At 42.4% G+C, this 24,856-nt stretch overlaps 1 protein-coding gene across 1 annotated transcript in view; it reads left to right on the plus strand.

The window, feature by feature from the left end:
• COL22A1 (collagen, type XXII, alpha 1) overlaps window positions 1–24,856 on the plus strand; it is a 215,563-nt gene that overhangs the window by 166,097 nt on the left and 24,610 nt on the right. The window contains exons 35-47 of the mRNA XM_009320934.1: window positions 1,048–1,101; window positions 2,687–2,740; window positions 3,689–3,793; window positions 4,313–4,357; window positions 6,462–6,539; window positions 11,150–11,185; window positions 12,110–12,163; window positions 18,840–18,884; window positions 19,333–19,380; window positions 21,303–21,416; window positions 21,591–21,644; window positions 23,816–23,869; window positions 24,708–24,761. Of these exons, the coding sequence (XP_009319209.1) occupies window positions 1,048–1,101; window positions 2,687–2,740; window positions 3,689–3,793; window positions 4,313–4,357; window positions 6,462–6,539; window positions 11,150–11,185; window positions 12,110–12,163; window positions 18,840–18,884; window positions 19,333–19,380; window positions 21,303–21,416; window positions 21,591–21,644; window positions 23,816–23,869; window positions 24,708–24,761 (795 nt within the window). The remainder of the gene's footprint in view (window positions 1–1,047; window positions 1,102–2,686; window positions 2,741–3,688; window positions 3,794–4,312; window positions 4,358–6,461; window positions 6,540–11,149; window positions 11,186–12,109; window positions 12,164–18,839; window positions 18,885–19,332; window positions 19,381–21,302; window positions 21,417–21,590; window positions 21,645–23,815; window positions 23,870–24,707; window positions 24,762–24,856) is intronic.

Here is a 24,856-nt window from a genome sequence, read left to right on the forward strand (position 1 = left end):
CTTTTTTTTGTCATCCTTTCACAGACTGCCACTGCTCCAAATGTTTCTATTGGCTTGTAGACCAGTGACTGTAAATAACACAGAAATGAGGAAACCTTTAATTCTCTTTTAGTAAGCCGAAGGCAACAAATAGACATTCACTTTGTGAAGAGCTGTGCTGTGGAAGATTTTCGTCTCCCAACAGTTTGCATTTTCCTTCTGCAAGATTTTACTGCCCAGCCCTTCCAGTAGAAGGGGTTCTCTGTACTCTACTCCATATCAGACAGATTATTTCAGTCTGCTGATGCAGATGTTTTGAGGCCGCCTGTCTGGTTTAGCCCTAAATGGATTAGGTATGCTTACAGAAATCCTTTTCCTTGCAAAGCTGTGATGACAGGTGAACCCTGGCTAGTGCAGGGTGACAAGCAACTACAGAGGTAGCAACTTCAAGCTGGTATGGTCAGATATAGAGGAAAATATCTAAATATAGCCTAGTAACCCCAAACATACATCTCTATGGGGACATAAATCCCCAAATATATGTCCTTTCATGCCTTCCATACATTTTTGGGGACACACATGGGCTTTCCCACCCTAAAAAGCTTTCACTTGCAGACAGAAAAGGCCTGCAATTCAGAACTACAACACTCTGAATTGTTTGAGCTGTTCATCTATTTAGTGCAAATGAGTCTTTTCAGGTTTTGTTCCGGGGAGTAGAGAAAGGTAGAACTGTCAACAAAGCATGTTTTGTTGACCTAGATTTTTATTTTAATGATAAATCAACATTCTTTCCTCTGTTCTTTTGATGTTTCAGGCCCAGACATGTATCTCAGCTAGATTTATTTTGATGGAGGGTAATTTTAAGCTCCCAAAGAGAGTCTTCATCCATTTTGTATTGTTTCATGCTTCTTTACACTACAAAGTGTTTCACAAAAATGCTGGTTTTTACTTTGTGCTTGTACAACACCTTGTCTGACATGAACTCCAATCTCACTTGGAACATCTTGTTCCTGTGGTGGTACAAGTTGTGAAATATATATGAACACACATTTCATTTTCTTAAAACAGGGTGTGACTGGACCAGCAGGGCCCCCAGGTCCAAGAGGCTTGCCAGGAAATGTGGTATGTATGCACCAGTGTATTTTCCCATCTGTGCCCTGATTTCTTTATTTAATATGTGTAGTTTTCCCTTCCGCAGGGTTTACTATCAGATTCAAAAGGCTGTGTTTCATTTCACTTTTTTTATGGTTTAATTGAAAGATCTGGAGGCACGTGGGAATGGTGTATCCATGAAACATATTCTTACATTCGTTTGTAGCAAGAGGGAGGCATGGAGCTGCTTCATTCCTCACCAAATTGTCAAAAGCAATTTTTTCTGCCAGCTCTTCAAAAGAAAAATTGCAATGTTTATTGTCTCTCTGGTTTTGTTTCCTTTGCCTCATTTTCATTTCTCCTTTCCTTTTGAAAACATGACTTCTTGATACAAAAATTGCATGGTAAACTCCCATTTTTATTATGAAAACATGTAAGTATTTGATCCTACAGTCAGAGCCTTGAAATCCATACAGTGTCCTCCTTACTTCAGTAGGTATTCATCACCATTATTAAGTTGTGCATGATACAGCTTTTCATGTTTGCAAAAAAATCTTTGGACTAACTCTATTCCCTGCTCCACCAGTAATTTTCTTTCTAGTGCCTGAGGTTTCTCTGGGTTTACACTGGAGTAAGTGAAAAACAGGAGTTAGACCCCATGTTATAATGTATTCAGGCACAGTGGTTTAGCACAGAGGGCTCTTTAAAGCAGAGTTTATTACCTGGGCAACCCAAGAAATCTTAAATTGCCTTTCTACTAGTTGTTAAGATACATTTGATTTAATTGTATTAATGTAGTTATTTAATTTCAAACTGAAAGGTGATATAAAAAATGAAGACCTATTCCAATTTCATATTCCTTTAAGCAAACTTCTATACCAGTAATACCAATATATTACCTATAAAAGCTAATATAGTTGGAAATAATTTTTACTGGTGCAAAAAGGAAAATACTTATCACATCCATTCTGTGAGGAGGTCAATCCAATCTTACTGGTGCCAAGACATCATTTCACATCTTAAAATGGAGTACCACTGCATAATGCTAACTCGTGTTTTGGTGAGTTAGGAAGTTACAGTATTTAATCTGGAGCTCTAAATCATCTCTATTTTGACAAGGAATCCTTCGAGATCTGCCAAGACGTAAAAAGGATTGAAAACTGAAATAGAGGGTAAAATGAACATAACTGTTTTCCAATGCATAGCTTTGGAGAGCAGTAGCCATAAAAAATTAATATTGTGAGACTTTTGGCTTCTCTGATACAGAGGTGATGACTGGGGGGTTGTTGGTAATGGATTGGGAACTGCTGAGGATTTCACAGAATGAAAAAAGTAGTTATTGGTAGAAAGAGTGCACAAATCTGGGATTAGCTCAATTTCTGCTTTTGCTGTTCAGCTCTTTTTTATATTGAAAAAAAAAAACCCTCCTTTAAGTACTTGGCACACAGCTCGTCTGCGGTGTTCTCTGGATTACAGGTTGTCTGTACTGGGAAATGTAGAACTGATACTAAGCCTTGAGATAGATTGTACTGAACCCACAGGTCTATCCATTTGCTTTAGGGTCAAATACTGCCTAAAAAGAAAGTTTTAAGTTTTAAAGTTCTTTTCTCTCCAGGGTGTGCCTGGAGGCCCTGGACTACCAGGAAAGGAGGGAACAAAGGGGGAAAAGGTGAGTTTGTTCTTTCATGGATTTGTTTCTTTTCTTCTTGGACATTTTAAGTAACCTGGGACAGAAGCAGTCTGAACTGGGAAATGATTCCATAGGTTCGTGGATGGTTAAGACACATGGGCTCATTAGATTGTCTTGTCTGACCTCATCCATTACATATGCTATAAGGTTTTCACCCTGTTGCAGCTTTATAATTTACCTAATAAAACCACTGAGACAACTGAATACAGTGAAGTCACCGCTACACATTTATGCAATGATGATGAACTACTGTCCTCACTGCCTGACAAGAGTGGGCATTTGGTGTTTTAAGTAAATCCAAAGCTGGAAGAAAAACTGGCTTTCATGGTTAGGAAATTGAGATTTCTGCTTTCCTGATAAGCTGTTGTAACTGGACCATTAGTTCAGCTTTCCAGTGCATCCTCGCTTACCTTTTGCCTGCCTTGCCTAACTGTTATGTCCCATCTCATAGCTAGGCAATGAGCTCTCTGGGGTCAGGGATTTGTAATTTGCTCATACGTTGCCCAGTGCCCAGCATGCTGGAGTCCTGATCTTTGTTTGCTGGAGTAGGAATGATTAATCAGAAACATGGCCCCACGTATGCATATATATGGGGTTTAAAAGGGGATGAATCCCAGCCCCTTCAGTCAAATAATCTTCCAGATTACTGAGATCTACCTCAGGGTCATGTGTGGACCAAAGGGTCTCTCACATAGCTGGTTCCCAAAACATTTTGAAATCTCTTTTTACTTTCCTCAAGGAAAATTACAAATGCCTTGGGATTACTGAAGGAAAAGACTTCCTGTAAAAGAGGATTTCCTATGATACCAAGAGAAATTCAGATGAGAAGGCTAGAAAAAATGCCTGTCTTTCAGTCCCAATAAAAGACCTGAGACAGGAATGGTCTTTAGTATGCTACTAAGAGTTTTGCTGGATTGTCTTCTACAGGGTGATCCTGGAAAAGAAGGAAAAGTGGGTTTACCTGGGCCAGCTGGTGAGCCAGGGCCTGCTGGAGAGCCAGGTTTGCCTGGTAAGGGTAAAGATGGAGAACAGGTGGGTACTGCTGGCAAGCTCTGCACTTGAGTAGTTCAACGTGAGATAGATGAGCATGACTTCTGCAGAATGGTGGATTTTTGGTAGAGTTAGGCTGCATTGTCACAAGTGCTCCCAGGCTGTCTACTGAAGACATGAAAGGCCTGGTTGCGCAAAATGCTGCAGATCACAGTGCTGCATCCAAAAAGGCAGAGAGAACTGAAGCTGTATTTCTGAGCATTAAACCCCCTTCAGTGCACCATGGTGGCCATTGAAAATGGAGACCTCCACAAGGAGTAACCGTTTTCCTTGTGACCAGTACAAAAATGCTTAGCTTGATGGAAGTTCTCTAAAAGCCTTTAATTCTAGCCAAATTAGCAGATTATTTAATTTGCTTATATGTTATCAATAAAATATTGCCAGGATGGTGTTAGGCAAGGAGGGTGGTGGTGGGATGATTGCTGCCTTGACTATCTCAAAGTCCAGGCTCCTGTTTGGCTGCATGGTGACTGTTTTCTGGTTTTGGCTCTGTCACTTCAGGGGCAAAGAGGCCCACCAGGCTTGCCAGGACCCTTTGGACATAAGGTGAGCATGGGCTTTATTGTTCATTGTGGACTAATTCTCTCCATCACTGGAACTGGAGAAAAAGTTATGGTGAAAACATGGTCTGTTTTTCACTGGAATATAGAGTTTGTGAAACTTTCACTCAAAAATGGACTTCTATCCCTTTAGGAGGTTCTTTATTATTCCAGTATGTCTGTAGATGTAAATATTAAGATATGAATTAGCTGTGCTCACTTCCCACATTTAAAATTTCTTCCAGAATTATGTGAATTCAACATGGACTAAGGACTAAATGCTGCACACTTTTTCAGGGAAACTGTGACCGGGGACCTTTAATCCGTACAGCAAAGAGACGTTTCATAGCTGAAGGATGACCTACTCTTGAGACCGCCTGTCAGCCCCTCAAAGAGCGCTCCTCCATAGCACTCATTTCCTTCACCTCTCTGAAGGAGGATGTCGATTATTTTCCAATGGGACCAGGTAGTCCTGGTTTGCCCTCCTATATTGTAGCTAAGGCAAAGAGTAGCTGGTTGATTTAAGTTAATGACACTAATTTCAGCTGAAAATAATGTTTATCCCCTTATAAGTACACAGCAAATAGAGAAAGGAATGAAACGGCAAAAACCTTTGCTTCTGGGAGCATCTGAATTGTGCTTGAATCTTCAATCAGATATGTCATAAATTCTCCTCTTTGAAATGACCATGTCCTGATCTGGATTGGAATAAGAATAGGAAGTTGAAACAGATTCTGTAAATTATATAAGTAGGAATATAGCAGTGTGAGACTAGATCCATCTAGGTCCTGTATTTTTGAAATAAGCAAACTGCTATGAAATGTTTTCTTTTCGTTTTGCTGCATTCTGTATAAATGCATTGCAGTCTGTTGTATATATCTTTGACAGTTCAGAACACACACACAATAGTAGACTGAGAATTAATATAGAAGTCAGAAAAAAACACTAAAAGAAATCTCATAAAATATTCTATTCAATATCAACACAAGGTGCTAAGAATCTTAATTGTGCATGGGAAAATACTATTGAACTTTTTGTATTGGAATTATGTTCTTGAATAAAATAACAGATAAGGGGTCTGCCAGAATGTTTGAACTAATGAGAATAGTTTTTTCTCACCGTCCTTGCAGTATTTTTTCTTTGTAATATAAGATTAGTTTAAGACGTAAGAAAGAATGGCAAAATAATTAGGAAATATTGCAGATGGAATTTTGGGCAGGCAGAATCCACGGATAACAATTTCTCTATCATGCTTCTACATAGCTGGAAATAGTGTAATAATAAATAACATACATAAGATTCATTGTTATAAGTCTACTGCCAATGTGAGACCAAATCTCACAACTGCAATACAATCCATAAAAATCTTATTTGATTTCTCCCTATAACAAGAGAACAGCTGAATTTTTTGTTAACCCTCTGTCTACAATGCCCATTAAACAGTGTCAAGTAGTTGTCTGTGCTCTGCAGTTTTTACTATTGAAAATCCTGTTTTCTAGAAGGGACGTCTCTCCTTTTGTAGTATAGTCCTCTAGACAGAGTGGTAGAACCACTGAATTATTTTTTTCCAAAAAATTATTCATGCACTTCTGTGAGTAGGCCTATGTTGGTAAAGGAAAGGAGAATATTAAGATGTAACCAAACATCCCTAATTCTGTCTTCCCTGGATAAATAATCTGTATTTAGCAATGTTTGCAAGTTAGCCATCTACCATAGACGCACAGAGAAAGAAAAGCTCATTACAGTGCTTAATGTTTCCCCAAGCCAAGGAGGGTGCCTAATACCCTGCAGGCAATTGCAAATGCTGGAAATTGGATGCTGTGCACTAAGATAAATTAAAGTACTTGTAGAGGCTGTGTTCCCACTCAGTTATGTGATGTGGCACACATTGACATTGTGTGAGTGCTCACAGAGGTGGGCTGGGGCTCGTGTGAAGGAAGGGGGCAGTTTTCTTGGCATGATGTGACATGCTGCCACAACCTGATACCGTTCCTCCATGGGCCCGATCAGGTCAGGATGTATCAGTGTTATGTCATGTTGTAAAACCTGACTGCATTTCAGCACATTTTCTCAACAGTGCACTAAGCCTTTAACTTCTTCCTTTGTTTCAGGGTGAGAGGGGAGCTCCTGGCCTCCCTGGACAGCCAGGAGACAGAGGTGTGCCAGGAATCGGTCTGGCTGGACCCCCTGTAAGTAGCAGATGCTGCTGCAACCTGTGACAAGGCAAAAACTTACCCATTGCCACCTAGGAAGCGGGTTCCCTGGGCTCAGCTGTGCCAAGAGCCTGTGGGACGTTCTACCCTCTGAAGATGCAAACTACAAACTAGTCCTGAGGCTGCCATTCGTGGCTCAGTTGTCTACACGTCTGTTGTGAGGGCTCTTGATACATTCCATTTTAGTTGAAAAAGAAAGGCAGAGAAGTGCTAGAGGAGTGATTGATACCCACGGCTGTTATTCCTGACTTTTCTGCATCATCCTGACACATTGGCTGTGGATGTGAGTTGAGATCTGTGCTGAGCCAGCAGGTCTGGTCTACTGGGCAGACATAACCTTGCCGTCACCCTATTAGAAGGGATGAGCATCTGTCACTGACGCCCACATCTGACATATTCAGAACTCTGATAGGGAAATACAAAATTGGATTGCTTAAATTGCTGCCTTCCAAGGGAGCCCTGGTCCCCGTAATTTCCCACAAATATTTAGTTGGACCTCATCCAGCTCTGCCCTCACCTCCTGCTTATCAGTAGGCCACAAGGTGTACCTGGGAGTCTGCTCTGGAATGTTTGGATTTTCGTATCGCTGGGGTTCGATCATTCCAGTACTTGTCATGTACAACTCCTCTTGAGATGAGGGGGATTTGGGAGTCCTCTGACTGTAGCCCTGCTCAGACTCCTCCAGATCTGCACTGAATTTGCAAGTGAAATACGTTTAGGAGGAAGCAAACTTTATTCCTAGCTGTAATTGCTAGAGGAATTTATTCCTAGCTGTAATTGCTGAGACCTTGTATTGGTATATGTACCTTGTATATGGTTTAGTGGGTATGGTGGTGTTGGGTTGACGGTTGGACTTGATGATCCTAGAGGTCTTTTCCAACCTTAATGATTCTATGATTCTTTTGCAACCCCTTGTACACGCTATGATACTGTACCAATCACAGTCAATGGTTTCATGCTCTGGTTATCTAGATATAAGTTTCCCAATTAGTACAGGAAATTACCTTGAAATGCTAAGTCATATTGCTGTGTAATACTGGTCGACAAATCTAGCTTTCTGAGGTGTATCTCCACTTAATATTTGCTTTTACCATACTGAATACTCTATAAGGTAAAGCAGACTGGGTCAGTCATGTTTCACACTGTGACTGTGTCATGACCTTCATGGTCCTCGCAGGGTACCAATGCTTGAAGATTCGCTGGGTGTTACTTGTTATGATTTATCTAAGGAACAGTGACGTTCTAGCATTTCTTAATGTTCAGTAATTTAAATTAAAATTAAAATGAAATTAGCAAATGAGTATCTGGCTTGTTTGAAAGTCACTAGGCTGTGGCTAGTTTTTAATTATTGATTTTTAGATTCAGTACAGGGCTAGATGAGTTCACTTCTGCATCCTGATGTACACCAGACGACAAAGTTACTCTTCACTGGGGCTTTAGCATCCGCCTATCCACAAACACAAATGACGAAGAACCTGACTCCAAATGTAGACATTGCTTGTCTCACACCAGAAGATTACTTTTTTCTGTGTCATCATTGTTTGACCACTGTCAGGATGAGTAGCCACCTACATACCACACTATTCCCGATTGATTTGTTTTTATTTATTTAATCTGCCTCACTAAATACTTTTTTTTTAACAACTATTACAATGGTTTTCTCCACTGTAGATTGATCATAACCTCAGCTCCAATGCAAAGACTCTGGAATTTGAAAAACACTCTGTAACCTTGAATCCATCAGGCTTTCACAAAGACTGAGTCCCACAGAAAAAAATAGAATAAAGTCAGTGGAGCTGCTTCAGTGCATATTACACACTGAATTAAAGGTGTCAGCCTATACCCTTTTTAGTGACGTGACAAAATTGTGTGTATAATACTTTCAGCTTCAGAGCTGAGAGCCAGCAACTCTTTTTAATTGGAGTCCTCACCCTGTTTCCTCCTGTACCCTTAACCTCTCTCGGGCTTTGCTCCCTGCATAAAAGGTATATATAGATGAGGATTTTTTTACTTTGTCTGCTAAGGTATTGAGTTGCTTTTTACGTAACACTGAGCCATAAACTGAGTATTAGCAGAGTGGGTTCTTCCCAACTGAACCATAAGCAGAAGAGGGGACTGCTTGGAGAAATGGGGTGAATTCACATGCTTGTGCTGAAGTTGCCTAATGGACGCTTGTGCTGCATAAGTAGAAGGGTTTTGCTCTTGCTCTGCCTTGCCCTGTTCATATTACTATGGGCTCAGAATTATATATTTAGCATTTGCTTGCGTAGAGCATTAAGGCGTCTTGCGTGGAGGACTGTATGAGGATTAGTGAACTAACGTGCCTGAAATAGAAACCAAAGGGAGAAGAGTCATAGTGTGAGCCAATTTATTCAAACACGGCCCCAGAGATGTGCGGTCAAGCCTTGTTTTGGGTGTGTTTGGAATGCCAGATTGACTCATCCATGCTGGTTATGGGTACTGCATCACTTCTGTGGTGTTCCTATAGAAGTGGATACCTTCTAGTGGCTCACTCTACTCAGTTGCACCTTTTTAAGTTGCATCCCCAAACAAATAGCATATGCAGGCCCACTGAACTCCCTGCTTTGACCTCATTTAAAGAGCACACAGGTCCCGTGGGATACTTTTCCATGTGTTAGAGGTAGCTGAATACAGTGGTCTGCAGGACCTGGGGAAATTGTCCTGTCCCAGCCCAACAGATGCAAGGGTGCTGTGGTTCTGTGTCCCCAGGTCCAGCCAGTAGTGAGGCTGAGCACGTATTGCCAATGGGCATATGCAAATGCAATGCACACACATACACACATGTGCGTGCAGCCACACAGACCAATGGAGAGAATAATGCCTTTATCAACACTCATATAAACCTAAACAGCACTCTCAGAAATATGAGCAAGAATGTCTCGATCCCACTCCTCCTCTCTGGCTGATGAGGTTTGAAGGCCACTGTTGGAATATGTACATGAAATGTGGATCTTTCCGGCAGCTGGTCTTGGACACCTACCCTGCCCAGTACCCAGGCCTCTGCACCCCAGTATCCTCCAGTTGCTGGCATCCTGACCTGCAAGCCCCCTGGGTTCACAGCCTCGCAACCCAGTTGCTGACACCCAGACCTCTCCTACTCACCAGCTCATCTGGCTTGAAGCTCACTAAGATTCAACTACATGAGCTCAGATTCATGAGCTCACCCATGCTAAAGAGTGTTACAAATAGGATTTAATGAGAATATAGTAAACGGGGATCCATCAGGCTGACGGCCAGTCACCAGTGGGGTTCCCCAGGGCTCAATTTTAGGGCTAGTGCTCTTCAATGTTTTTATAAATGATCTGGATGCAGGAATCGAGTGTACATTAACTAAGTTTGCCAATGATACTAAACTAGGAGGAGCTGTGGACTCCTTCGAGGGTAGAGAGCCCTTACAGAGAGATCTGGATAGACTAGAGAGCTGGGCAATCACCAACCGTAAGAAACATAACAAGAGCAAGTGCCGGATTCTCCACCTGGGGCGGGGTAATCCTGGTTATGCATTCAAATGGGGGGATGAGAGGCTGGAGAGCAGCCCCACGGAAAGAGATCTGGGGGTTTGGGTTTGGTTTGGTGTCAAGTTGAGTATGAGTCAACAGCGTGCCTTGGCAGCCAAAAGGGCCAACCGTGTCCTGGGGCGCATCAAGCACAGCATAGCTAGCTGGTCAAGGGAGGTGATTGTCCCACACTACACATCACTGGTGCGGCCCCACCTCGAGCACTGTGTGCAGTTTTGGGTGCCTCAATATAAGAAGGACATTAAACTATTAGAGAGTGACCAGAGGAGGGCGACTAAGATGGTGAAAGGTCTCAATGGCAAGACTTAGGAGGAGCAGCTGAGGTCACTTGGTTTGTTCAGCTTGGAGAAGAGAAGGCTGAGGGGTGACCTCATCGCAGTCTACAACTTCCTCAAGGGGGGCAGCGGAGGGGAAGGTGCTGATCTCTCTCTGGTGACCAGGGATAGGACACGAGGAAATGGAATGAAGCTGCATCAGGGAAGGTTCAGATTGGACATTAGGAAAAGGTTCTTCCCAGAGACCGTTGGTTGGTCACTGGAACGGGCTCCCTAGGGAAGTGGTCATGGCACCAAGCCTGTCAGAATTCTGGGAACATCTGGACGATGCTCTTAGTCATATAGTTCAGTTTAGGTAGTCCTGTGAGGAGCAGGGAGTTGAACTCGATGATCCTTAAGGGTCCCTTCCAATCTGAGATATTCTATGATTCTATGACTGTGGTGATGAAGTACAAGGCTCAGTCAGACAAGCATCATGTTAGCATACAGCTGACCCCTCTGATCCCTTTTTCTCTCTTTTTTTCTCACACTTTTTCCTCCATGTTCCACCTCAATTTCTTCCTTACTCTGCCTTTGATCCTTCCCCTAAACATCCTGCTGTGAGTATTGCACACTCCAACAATGTCTGTGTGAGCAGCTGTCAGATTTGCTCCTTTTCCTCACCCTTCCTTCTCCAATTTTTGTTATCTTGGTGCTTCAGGACCCACCCTGATCAGCCAAGGGGGGGTGTTAATTTTAAGTGTTTTGATTGCTGTGTCTTTTCTGTTTGCAGGGCCCTCTGGGACCCCCAGGAGACAAAGGGTCATTGGTATAGTATGTCTTTCTAACTACACCCAGATTTTAGGGGGGGGGACAACCACATTAATTGTGTTTCAACCAGTGATTTCATGAAGGCATGTTTAATTAGTTTCTTTTTGCCCAAGGATGGTAGGGTCACAGGGTGGCTGACCCTCCAAAGGGGACTTCTCTTGTGCGTTACCAGCTACTTGTCTGCTATACTGAGTTGTGAGAAAGACTTGATCCAGACTCTTGGCATGGTGACAACTTTTCCTTACCTGTCAATAGTCCTACAAAAGAAAGAATGAGTCACTTGTTTAACCCTTCATTCAAAAAAAGTATTTCAAGGCATGTAATACAAAGCACACTGCTATGCCTTATAGCAAGGCCTCAAAGGTTTAAAATAAACCATTCTTAAGCATTTTTCTTACTTAAGTCTTACAGAAACCCCTGCATTTCAGTATTCAGCAAACACACTTAGTTCCTCAGCATGCAGTTTTACAAGGATGCAATCCATTGATGTGAAACAAATAACTGTGTACCATGGTCGCAGTACTCACTGGCATGAATTTCCAGCATGACAAGTCCTAGCCAGTGTACTAGCTTGGCACTGAGGAACTGGACCTTCTTTTCTCCTCTACAGTCCTGTGCTCAGTCATATTTTCTCCCTGTTCAAAAACTTGCCTCCTATAGTCATTATTACCTTTCCAATCAAGGAATGTGAGGCTTGACTTTAGTGATGCACATAAAGTCTCTTGAGGCAAAGAAATGATTGATACTGTGATAGTGCAATGTGAGATTTAATTTTTTTTTCCTTAAACTCTCTCATAGTTGTTTAAATGCTAGGGTTTTTTTTTCCTGATAACTATTGGGTTGAGGATTTCTTCTCTTCAGCTAAGAAGCACCTCATAAGTACTGTTCATGTTACTGGGTTTGTCTGTTCTCTCCCTGCCAGGGTCCCCGCGGTGTACCTGGTATCCCTGGACCACAGGGGCCTCCTGGCCAGGATGTAAGTAAAATAAAAGTGTAAGTGCTCAAGAAATTTGCCAATGCTCCAATCTGATTTCCCTAAAAATTGTGCTGATACTCAACTGCAGTCACTGAGTGTTACTAGAATGGTCCAATGACCATCCACCAAGTGGATCTCTTACAAGTTACAATGTCGGGGCGGGAAACAGGCTAAGGAGGGTTGTCTCAAGGAAAGCGGTGGACTTTACCACTGAACCATTTTAAAGTGACACTCGAGAAGGGACTTGGCAGCATACACTGGGGAACGATCCCACACTGGAAAAGGATGACTGTTAAGCTGTCTAGGAACTTCTTAGAAGCTACTAAGTAACCTGTAATATTTCTATGAAAACATGGCCATAGCTGTTAAAAAGCTCTTTGTGAGTTCATTTTGCTGCTGCTACTGTGCATGAGAGATGACATTTTAACCTCTTGGTGCGTTGTCCTCACTCCTGCCATCTCAGTGGGTGAGTCATGAAGCTGAGGGAGAGAGAAACATGGCAGACTCCCAGCTGGAAAGCTGACCCCTCTCGCTGCCCAGTTTTGTTGCAGTGTTGAATCAGAAAGAGGAGCAGCTTTTTTTCTCTGCTGGTCAGCCAGCTCTGTGATGTGGAAACCAGTCCTGGAGGAAAACCAGCAAGGGGGCTCTGAAGATTTTGAAAGGCTTGATCTTTGCATTTGGGCCTGTTGATGGAACGCTGTGGGGAGGGGGCAGTGGCCTTCTGTAACTCCCCTTCTCAGTGCTGCTTTATGATGCTGTCATGTCTGAAATGGGTACCAGTTTTCATGAAGTCCATGGCAAGCGATTTTCAACCCTAGTGTGGCTTCATTGACATACATCAGCTGGCCTAAAGGGTGTACTTTCCTATGGGATGGATCTCCTTTCCTCCTGCAGTGTTTGGAAAACAAGGTCTAGTTTTCTTCCACCTCCTTTGTCACAAGACAAATGATTATGGCCAGTGTATGCCTCCGCAGCCCATGATAGTAGAAATGGTCCTTTGTCTCCATCACCCTGTGCCCCTGAGCACAGATTCAGGATTGATTGTGTCCTGCTGGCTGCCCCTACATCTCTTCACCTTGTCTCAGATGTCTGAGATTTTTAATCAAGAGGTTTTAAACAGGAGATACAATAGATGGGTTTATTACAACTGTATTGTGTGAAGAGAGTGCCAGAGCCAGCTTTTCTGAGTCTCTTTCTAGCTTTACTCAGATCAGCGTTGACTGGTTAGCTCTTGGAGAGGCAGTATTACAGTCTTTATCTCTTTCCTTTTCCTCGCAGATTTCCCAAACAGAACCATTCCTTATGGTACTTATAAAACACATCCTCTCTTACACTAACTGTTTTAATTGCACTCAGTATGTCTTTTAGGAGCTCTCTGTATTCTGGTTGATCACCTCTTAAGCAATTCTACCTGTGTTTCAGGAAGGTAAATGTAACTACAAGGCACATTCCAGTATTTCTTGGTATAACAGCAAGGATACCTATTTTGACAAGATCATGCATTTGCTGTTTCTTGATCTCCACTTTAATTTATGACTAGTACAATGGATTTTTTGTTCTGCTTTTGAAATCTTGTGTATCAATGTAGTATTCCTGTATTCTTTGAAGCATGCCCATTTTTGTACTCTGTTGTGTTTAAACAGTATGTCATCAGTTAGGAAAGCTCCGATTTGAATTGCTAATATGAATTTGCCATGCAACTCCCAAGCCATTCGGTGGCAATAGGCTTAATGACTTGCCTCAGTGTCTTGGTTTTTGCTGTGGCCTTTGCAAATGTATTCCATGTTTTTTTCTGAGACTGAATAATTCTTTTATATCACATTTACATACATTAGGTTATTCTCTGCATTATTTTTTCCAGTTGCAGACTCACCAGATGCTCTTGGAAGTGTCTGCTATAAGTTGTTGTATTCCCTGATACTGCAAATCAGATTTACAGTTGTATTTGGGGAGGTGGAAGAGTCAATACTTCTTTTGCAATAGCTTTGGCCAGAATTATCTCCCATAGGTGAATAGATCAGTTTTTTTATACATGACTACATTCCAGCTTCTTTGTAGTGCCCTAAAAGCATGTGCCATATTTTTTGCAATAGCACTGCCTAGGGTCACCTTTTGAAACATCTGTTGGCAACTCAATGAAATATCAAGAGTTCTCAGGACAGTGTCTTGTTTTATTAAAATTTAGGTTTTGAAAATCCTTGTCTAGGTTTACAATACAGTTGTGCTGGTTTGGCTTTGTTCTGTTCCTCTTAGCAAAACACTTGGTGTTTATTTGTCCTCTAGAGTTCACTATGTCCATAAATCCCTACAGATTGTCTTCTTCTGGGACAAAGCTGGGACATATTGTCTTGTCACATATACAGGTTTTTTTGTCTTTAAATTTGCATTTTTTTTCTGATTAACTAAAGCTCCAATTCTTAAAGCCTGAAAAGTGCTTTCTCTAGGATTTTTTGTGGTTTTTGTTTTTCCCTACTGTTGATCAGATTTGCTCCATAACAGGATTACTACTTATTATGCCTACTTTCATGCCCTCAATTACTTCAAATATTACTTGCACTTGCTTTTGGAAAAAAAAAAATCCAAATCACATTTTAAGCTGGCAGTGTTCCTGTACTGAATATTAAAAAACCATAGCCTTAAGTACCTTCTTTCAGAGAAATCGGCCAATCTCAGATTCTGAGAGTTACAAAAAATATTTCTACATGTTAAGTGATGTTACGTGCATGTCCGCCTCCTCCAGCTGCGCCAGACCAGGTCCCTCCTGCCTGGCCTCTGTTGCCCAGGACCCGGGGTCTCTGTCCAGGTGAAGGGATGCGGCTGCTGCTTTCCCATTTGCAGGTTCAACCAGTAACGAAGCTGTGCATGAATCCCAGAAATACAGACATGGACACACAGACACAGAGGACACTGACATGGCTGATCACGCAGATTGCCACAGACAAGGCGCTGGCTTCAACAGCACCTACATACAGGACTCACATACAGCATAAGCACAGACAGCCAGGTCCCCTCCTTCTCTTCAGCTGGCAGAGACAGAAGGTCCCTAGTGATGGCACACACATATACCACTCTTTAGGTTCCCAAGCACACACATATTTGCAGATCCTTTGAGCACTGGCACAACCCCTCTGTCCTGGCACCCCTGCCCAGATCCCAGACCCCCTTACCTGCCCCACAGGTCCCCTACCTGCCTGCTGGTCCAGCCTGATGCTCTCTGCAAACATGCAACACTCATACACTTGTCCCTCACGCACTCCACACTCGCGGTTCCCCATGGGCATACCAGCATGGACCCCCTGCCCACCTGATACCGCAGCCTGGACCCAAGTCCCCCTACTTGCCAGCAGGTCCAGCTTGAAGTTTGCTGATGAATGCACACACACCTACACACACACACCAGGACTCGGGTAGATACAGACACTTGCCCCATCCCAGCTGGCACCAGGCACATGGGCTGTGACCTGTGGTCCCACGCCAGCCACCGGCGTGGAGCCTCTCACTCACCTTGCTCATGCTGGTCCCCCCAGTAGGTGGTTTTGGGAAGACACACCATTCTCGCCCCAGTGGCTGGAGGTTAAAGACCCCTGCACTCACTCCAGTAGCTGACAACAGAGGCTGGGGGAGCCTACACCCCCAGTCTGACTCCAGTAGCTGGCACCAGTTTTGACTCACACACATAGAGGTCCCACCAGTAGCTGGCACTTAGTCCTTGCAGCACACATGCACATTATGCAGAGAGATAGTTAAGAAAAGGTTTAATAAGAAGATATAAGATGATAGGACAAACCATGGTGATCAGGTGCAGGGCTCAGCCAGACAAGTGCACTGACCAGCCCCGTTTTACGCATGACCGGTCCCTTTTATACCCTTTTCTGTCTACCCCTCTGTTTGTTCCTCTCTGCTGCCCCTTCCCCACACGTCCCCTCATACGTCTCCATAGCTCTATCAATTCCTGCACCCCTCCCAGTTCAGGGTCCCCCTGGTTTACAGTCCTATCACTTGCAAAGTCCAGGTTGATCTTCCTGGAAGTGCAGCCTGTGGTTTCTTGATAGCGCATCAATTAGTGTGAGTGGCAAGATTTGTTTCTTGTTAGGTCTGTGTCTTGATATATTTTGTTTCCAATTTCCTCCTTTTCCCTTAGTTTCCAAATTGACAAGGACCTGGATCAGATAACCTTGCTGGAATAAACCCTCTCACTCTCCCACATGCCCTCATCAATTAGTGTGACTGTCCAGGTTTGGTTCCCATCACTGTCTCCCTTATTTGTCGGTCAGGTTTGTGTCCCTGTATGTTCTTATTTATGGCTTCCTCCTTATTTTTCCTTGTTGCATTGAAAAAGGTCCTTGACCAGATACCCCTAAAGGAGCAGACACTCTCTGGCCAAATATCCTTACACTACACATTTTTTGGGAAGCATCCATTCTCCTCTGTCTGTCTGCTGGGAGATAAAACGTTTATGTTCAACATACCTACTTAGCTCCCTTAGATTAGAAAACAATCTGAATGAGACATTCTCTTGTCCTACTATTAGCAGTGAGGGCACCCATTTAATAGGCTCTTTCTGTATTTTGATTATGACAATTTTAATTAACATAAACAGAATTAATAACTTTTTAATTATGTAAATTATTTATGATAACTAAGTTCCAGTATTACTGGGAAGTTAATCTTCCCCTGCATTTATTTTCATAATTACAAAAACTTTGTGGCTGTATACATTACTGCCATCGGATCTGAAAAGCAGAGTTTTCTGTTATGGGGTTGATTTTCCCATTCAGTTAAAAGGACAGTTCCAAGGAGCCTTTGTGGGTTTTTTAGGGTACATACACCCCAAACCAAAGTACACTTATTAAACCTCCTATTGGCTTTTTATTCCTGGGACTTATAACCAATTTAAGCTATTGCATTTCAAGTTTATTTTTCAGTCTTGTAACAGAACTACCCCACCATAAGCCTGTGTGACTGGTTTCCTTATACAGTTTCTCTTTCTTTTATTTTCACGTACATCACTTACCTGAGCATCATTTTTCAGTGTGTCATCTGCACAGCTTCCATCAGTTCCCGGTTAGAGACCATTCCTGTGTGTCAGATTTTGCAGAGTGATAGAGTACTCTGGATCCTGTGCATCGTACCTCCTCATTGCTGACATCTTTTTCCTGCACTGGTATGCTGTGCCACTCACTAGATGCTCTACTTTGTGCCAGCCACTGTTGGCTGCAAACTCCTGAAAGTGTTCAAGCTTTACGAGCTTTCCAACAGTGGTTGTTATTTGGGTCTGTGCATGTTCCCACATCGCATTAGCAACATTTCTTTTCAGTGCCATGCAGTTTTTTGGGCAGACTCTTTTAAGTTCCTTTTTTCTATTTTCTGGCATTCTCTTTTCCAGTTTCCTCCCCTGTTAGTCAGCTTGTCAGATGCAGTTATATCCTCCGTGCCTTCCTTCTAGCATTTTCATTCTGCTCTGAGCAATGCCTGCAGCTTGTTGTCAGCCTTTTCTAACTCCAGGCCTCTATAGTACAGCAATCTTTCCTCTACTTTGGGCTCTGCTTCCAGTTGCCTGTTCTCTGATAACGCAGCATGCTGAGGTGCCATCATCCTACATCTGGTTGTTCATTTCAGCTCAGACAAGCATTCTTCAAAGAACACTCTCTTTTTGCAGTCTTGTACCTTTCAAATATTCCTGCGGATGCAGTAGTTTTCAGATTTGTCAGCCGTGGCACATAGCTTAATTTCTTATCCTAGCTTCTTTGCACCCTATTAAAGACGTCACCAGCTCCACATCATACAGCGTTCAAGAAAATAGATCCATCCTTTTTTGTCACAAGGCAGCTGGATACAGGAATTTTGGAGAGAATGGTTTGGGGAAATCCCACCCAGTCCAACTTAAAACATCACTGCAAGGATCCTTGCAATGCAGATTTCTGTCACCATCTGGACAGTGGCCAACCGTCCTGTTCAAAAGATTCGGTTTCCCATGTAAGCATTACTTTATGCAAAGATTCAAAAATAATCTTTAGTCTTGTTTTGTTTGTTGTTGTTTTGTTTTGTTTTGTTTTGTTTTGTTTTTTACACAAACTAATAACTTGCTAATGACAGGCAAGAGATGCCTATTGAGTGGGGGGGTGTCCCTTTTCCCTCGCTGGGGAATTTCCCCCGGTGGGAATTTAAGGTGGACCTTAAATTCTGAGGATGTTGGTCATTTCTATGCCTTAATCTCATGGAAACTGATACCAATACATCCCCACAAACAAACGAACAAAAAGGCTCATTGCTATTTCAGGTGCAAGGGACCTGTTTGCAAGGCTGGTGCAAAGCAAGGTCTTGATTTTGCATGTTACAAGTGTCTTCAGGGATTTAAATCTTCATCCTTCACACTATTGCAGTTCATAGTGTTTCCTGTGACCAGAAGACAAGCTAAAGCAATTTCAGTCTTTGTGTGACTCACATGAATTTAACAAGGTCACATAGTAGATAAGTGAGATTTAGGAGGGGTTCAGAGGACACTGAAGTTGCAAATATTTAAAGGAGTTTATTGTTTGTCACATGCAAGGAGCAGCGGTGCTTACGGGCAGAAAGTAAAACGTATGCTAGTCCAGAGCAGTCAGCAGAGTGTGGGAGCAACCAGGGGGCTACTGTATGATAATTTCACAGTTTTTTTCTTTCTCTTGATCTGTAGGGTCTACCTGGAAATCCAGGGGAAAGAGGACCTCCTGGAAAACCAGTATGTAACTTCACTTCTATATTACTACTTCCTTTTAACTCAGTTTCCACCAGTTCACCTCACCTCAGAAGTGCACTTCAGTGCATTTCCACTGCTGCTCTTCCCAGCATAGCAACTGGGAAAACACTAAGAACCACTAAGGGGTTATGATAAAAATATCTGTGATGGCTTTGGAACAGTATGAAAATAAAAGGATATCCTGCATGTAAATAAAATCCAAAATTTTAAAGGTGGTTTCTTCGCACCACTATGCAGTACCCTCAGCAAGATCTCATCTCAGGTGTGATGAAGTGCATTGGTAGTGTAGGGCAGGAAGTATGTTTTTGGCCCAGTGAGTCCTAGGCAGAGCAAGGGAAACCAATGAGAGTCCATAACCATGTTCAGGAAAATTTCTTATACCTTGATGCCTTTTAAAATTGCCTGAGATAATGAATTTCTCATTCCACAGGGTTCCTCACCCCTGCTCTCTCCAGAGGACATAAATCTATTAGTAAAGGTAATCAGCCTTTGATGATGGTGGGAGTTTATCTGTACGTTTGATCCAGACCTGACTAACACTCTGTGATGGGAAAGTGTCTGAGCTACAAGTGCAAAAGGTGCCTTTTGTGCCACTCTGTCAAAGCTTGAACTTGCAGGTCTCCTACTTGCACTGGTATTGGGACGCTAGAGCACATGCTGCAGATCAAAATCAAATGCCTTTTGACCGTCCCCAGCAGTGAAATGACCTACAAAGATCTTTATAACATGGTGTATGTTACAAAAGCTCTGAGACTTTTTCAGGTCTTTCCGAGGTATGGATTCCCAAGGAGAAATAAACCCTGTCAAGCTGTATTACCTAAACAAGAAAATGGAAAGCATTTTAATAAAATGTCTGATTTTTCACGTATACCTTCAACAGTGACTGGAGTAGTTTTGAACTGTGGGTGCAAAGTCAGTTTGCACAGTGCATCTAAAAGGATGCAGGTAATTAACCCCAGATGCACCCATGTTTCAAAAATGATGATCTGTCTGTCTGCTTTTACTCTCCATGTAGAGAATTGTCTGGGAAATAAGTCACTATTTGATAGGTGTTGACTGCAAAATCTTTACAGATTTACATGGGCTGAGTTGGGAGTTTTTTTAAGCAGTCTTGGGACATGGCAAGAAAGAATTTCTTATTGATTAAAAGAAACTAAATAATTACCTTTTTTTATCAACCCCATTAACAAAAGGACCCTTTTAAGATTGCTACCGTGAAATGCCTTCATTGAAGAGCTGTCTTCCTTATGGAGCCAAGTACTTTTCTGGAGATTTCTCTGTATGGTATTGTTTGGGATTTCTGATCAGGACAATAGCAAGAGACTGATTCTTGGGTACAGGATGTCATTTTGATGTTCCTTTGTTTTCTTCCTTTGATTATGTTGTGGTTAAACACACTCATATGCCTTGAATATTCTTTCTGCTTGGTATTTTTTCACTCCAGACTTGGTACAGATCTATATAAAGCAGCACCTTGAAATTCCAGATGAAATTAGGGCTCTGTTGTTCTGGGTGTTTCTCAAGCACTTATATTGTAAGTAGATAAATATGCATGTAGGGACTGAGACTTAGACAGTTTACCCCACAATTTTGCAACGGATCATTGACAGAGTTGGGTGTTGGAGCAGGTCTCCTAACTCTCGGCCTGATGATCTGTCTGTTGTGCTACCCTGTCTTTTATAGGCAGGATTCACTCCCCTGAAGGGAGTCTGTCTTTGAAATGGAAATGTCATACCCATGGTATTTCATTTCCCTGAGGATAGTAGAAATGTAAAGACTACTGAGATGATGCTTCAAAGAGTTTTGGAAGGAGGGAGGTAGTAACTCTCCGTGACAGAATTTGGCCAGGACACTGTGACATTCACTTGGTCTTCACGAACTCTATTGGATGAGTTCTCCTTGGCCATGCTAGCTGCTGAATACAGTTTCCCTTGCAGAACACCCTCTCTGACATTGTGCTGCACCTAGGTTTTCCCTAGCAATTTGCCCTCTGAGTAGTAATCCAGCTTTTTCAGACTGGTATAGACACACTTTTCTAGTAGTCTTGTAGCTTCAAAACAAGGTTGTTCTTGGTAAGTCTTGCTTTGCAGCTCTCTGACCTCCACATTAGGAAGAGCTTTTCCTTGGTTTCTTGATCCTGAATGATCAGTTAGGACCTGTCCAACTAGAACCGATAGTAAACTCCCTATGGGAGCATGTGTGAGCTCAGCTGCTGACCTCCACACTGCCCTCATTTCAGTTCTGTAAGGCAAAGTAACTCAGGTCCTACCCAGTGTGGTCAAACTGCAAAGGCCTACGTATTATACTAGCACCACACTGCTGCATTCGTAATGGGTGTATGTAGGGTCTGCTAAGTGCCTTCAGTCTATTGCTTATTTATTTCTCCATGTTCTCTCCTAGGATGTGTGCAGTGAATGCCCTCCTGGCCCACCAGGACTGCCAGGCATCCCGGGTTTCAAAGGTGATAAAGGTCTCCGAGGACCACCAGGTAGAGATGGCCAGGATGGGAAAATGGTAAGAGAGCTGGGGAAGTGACCATGCCTTGGGTGGGGTGTAACCTTGTTTTCCTTATAATATTTTTAGATGGTTGATTATTTTTTTTTCCCAACAACCTATTGAATCTTTTTTAGATGTCTGTGGAGTCAATGGACTAAACTAGTGTTTACCTCTACCTCTTCTGCATTGCAGGGGAATGCTGGTCCCAGAGGTCCTGCAGGCCCACCTGGGCTGGATGGCCCAAAGGTTGGTTGGTTTTCTTCAGTTGTCTAATGAAAACTTATTTGTGGCTAGCTAGTACACTGGCTGAAGCAGGATCTAGGTGGCATCCATCTCTGTGTAAAGCAGTAGGAGTGGCCTGTTGGGTGGGCGCTGTACTGTCAATTCGCTGGAGTGCCACACGCACACAGGACTGCACAGCTCCCCACATGAACACTGTTTCACTTAAATAGTGTCTTCTACCATTCTTTGTTCAGACACGCACACACAAGTGAAGGGCCTGATTCTTGATGTTGAATTTCACTACATTGGTGTTTTGATGACAGATAAGGACTTGAGAGTAAATTTCAGTCCAAATCAGGTGAGGAAGAAATTAAAGCCTCAGCAGTAGCCACTCTGCCTGTTCCTCTCCACTTTGAATCCTATATGCCTAAATCACTTAAATTAAGGGTGATGCAATGGGCTGCTGGGCTCCATATACACTATCTGCCATAGTGGTTTTATCCACCTACTCTGAATGTTTCCCGAAACACGCTATAGGAAGAACTCCTTGTTTCAGCTATATGCTTCTGCCTAACAGTCTAGGGACAGAGGCCAACATAAAACTTCCAGTGTCTGAAGGATTCCAATAATGTCACATTTCAAGCATTTCCCATGAAGAGGTCTGTCATCAGTCTGCTCACAATGCCAGTGCCTGGTCACAGTCAAAACCTTTACAACTGCCTAATGTGGAATAAATCAAAACAAATCATTGAAGGAGAGATAAGGTGATGTCATGATGGACCACAGTTTCCTCCAGACTTCCCTGCATTACTGACCTACTGTCTAAAACAGCTTCTGCTGTTTTAAAATCTTTGTATTTGCACTTATTAGAGTGTAGGACAAGCTAATAGACATTCATGAATTAATTTTGTATCTTGCAATTAAAAGTGTGGTGGGGAGAGCAATAGAGTCTCAAAAGTAAATATAGGGTTGATCAGAACGGAAGTATGTTTCAGGATAAAATTTGCAAAAGAATTAGTAACCCATAAAGACAATAGCTGGCAGAAAGGCCAAGCAGTCTGAGGGATAACATGTCTGCTGCTTTCTTATATGCTATGAGAAAGCATAGATTTGGGCAGCAAGACTGAATATTTAGGTGAAGTAACAGGGCCAATTTAAAACTGTACATGTGCATAAAATAAAATCAAGTAATTGATAAATAGTCTAACTTGTATTCAGTAAAAAGGCAGATTCACAGAATTTGTATATGTTAAAAGAAAATGTTGTAAGACCCCTAAGAAGGTGCAAACACAAAGACAGTCTTTGTGACTCCTTTCTAAATACATTAGGAGGGTCCTCGCAGTGAAAGGCCCAAAGAGCTCTGCGCTTTTCAAGATGTAGTATATTGTCCTTACCAACACCATCCAAACTAATATTAGGTCCCATTCTGAAATAGAGCAGTAGAACTGCAGGTCTTTGCTCATGAGCAGCTTCACGCCTTCTGGCAATATGAATTAGGCCTCTTTTAATTAATAAACAGCAGCCCTCGCTCCCCCACTTGCCTCCTAGCTCTCATGTAGTAAACCAGAGTATTATTTCCATGGCCAGCAATTCATTAGTGTTCTGTGCATTGTTCATAATTTGTTCCCCATCATCTCGGTATTTTTCACTGTGTGAGACTCATTTTGCCTCACTTTAAGCACTGATAATACAGACATCTACATTTGAGTTAGCTGCCTCTGTTCTGTTCTCACTAGGACAGAAAGAGAGAGAGAAAGAGGGGGTATGAATTTTCTGACTGCACCTTCAAAATGCCATTTTTATTGCTGCTGTCCCTGAAGGGAGAGGAGACTACTAGCTCGTACTGTGGACACCTCTGTTGGGCCAGATGATGCCTTACCAAGACCTGATTTAGTGAAGTTCCTAACAACCTGTCTACTTTCTAAGGATGTAGAAGTCCTCTTTGTCTCCATGAGACTACCATGTAAAAAAAAAGGGCTATGCTGGGTCTGCCCAAAGGCCATTCTTCACATATATTCACTACCAATGCTGGAGCCAGGAAAGTCTAGGGAAGAATTTAAGAGGAGGACAAGTAGGACTCAGTCCTAATTTATGTGTTTTATGGTCAAATGTCCGAGTGCTTTATGAAATAGGTCAAAAAGCTGATACAATACTGAATCTCAGTGACTTTCAATGGCTTTTTTTTTCATTATCAGGGTGCTAAAGGAGACCGTGGTATGACTGGGGATGCAGGAGAAAAAGGTGAACAGGTAAAAACAGAGTGTGGTTTCCAACAGTGCTGTCACTGTGATTGTTCCTTCATCAATAACTCTTATGATGTCGGTAGAGGAATACCCTTCTCAGAGGCAGAGGAGGAAGATGGGAGCTCTTCATCACTGATAAACCTCAAATGGGCTATGCTGAAGAGTGGAACTGTAGCAGTCCTCCACAGGCTTCCATCCCCATCTCCAGTAAAAACCTTCCCTTATGATCTGTTTCCTCACCTCTAGATTGGATGCATTCAACTCTCTACATTACCCAACGTTTAGTTATTTCCCCAGATAATGCCTAGATGAGATCTAGGAGGTCCGGCATCTTTGGGTTGAAAAAGCCAGTATTTGTCCTAGAAGATGAATGTAAGGGTGACCTCTTTTGGGAGGGACTGAGATGCCAGAGGAAAGAGGAGAATGGTCTAAATTAAAGCAAACTTTCATAGTTAGTTTTGCCAAGGGCTGAGTCAATTGTTTAATGTGCAAATCAGCACCTTTTCAATGAGATTTGTAGGATATTTTAAACAGGTTTGGTTTCCTGCCTGATCTCCTGCCTTGTACAATTCCACAGTATCTGTTCTCACCTCCCATTAGTATAGACTAAAGTACACATTAGAAAAAGTACACTCTAAATCTAACTATGTTTATTTCTGAAGTGCATGCTTTGAAACCCAAGGTTTTGCTTTAAATAGCCATGGTTCCTTATTTCCTTATAACCAGCTCTCTGTGTATTGTCTATTTTTGATGTTACCCAACAATGTTCAATATCACCAGTTAACTTTTGTACAACTAGAAATGTGAACAATGCATAAAGAAAGTCTCTCTTTTAATTCTGCAGGGCCACCCTGGAATACCTGGCTTCTCAGGGGCTCCTGGAAACCCTGGTCCACCTGTAAGTTCCTCTGTTGTAAAGATGGTCCTTTGTTTTCCTTACTAATCATAGAATCATTAAGGTTGGAAGAGACCTCCAAGATCATCGAGTCCAAC

This window comes from Pygoscelis adeliae, unplaced genomic scaffold (genome assembly GCF_000699105.1).
Source record: "Pygoscelis adeliae isolate BGI_AS28 unplaced genomic scaffold, ASM69910v1 Scaffold342, whole genome shotgun sequence".
Classification (NCBI taxonomy): Eukaryota; Metazoa; Chordata; class Aves; order Sphenisciformes; family Spheniscidae; genus Pygoscelis; species Pygoscelis adeliae.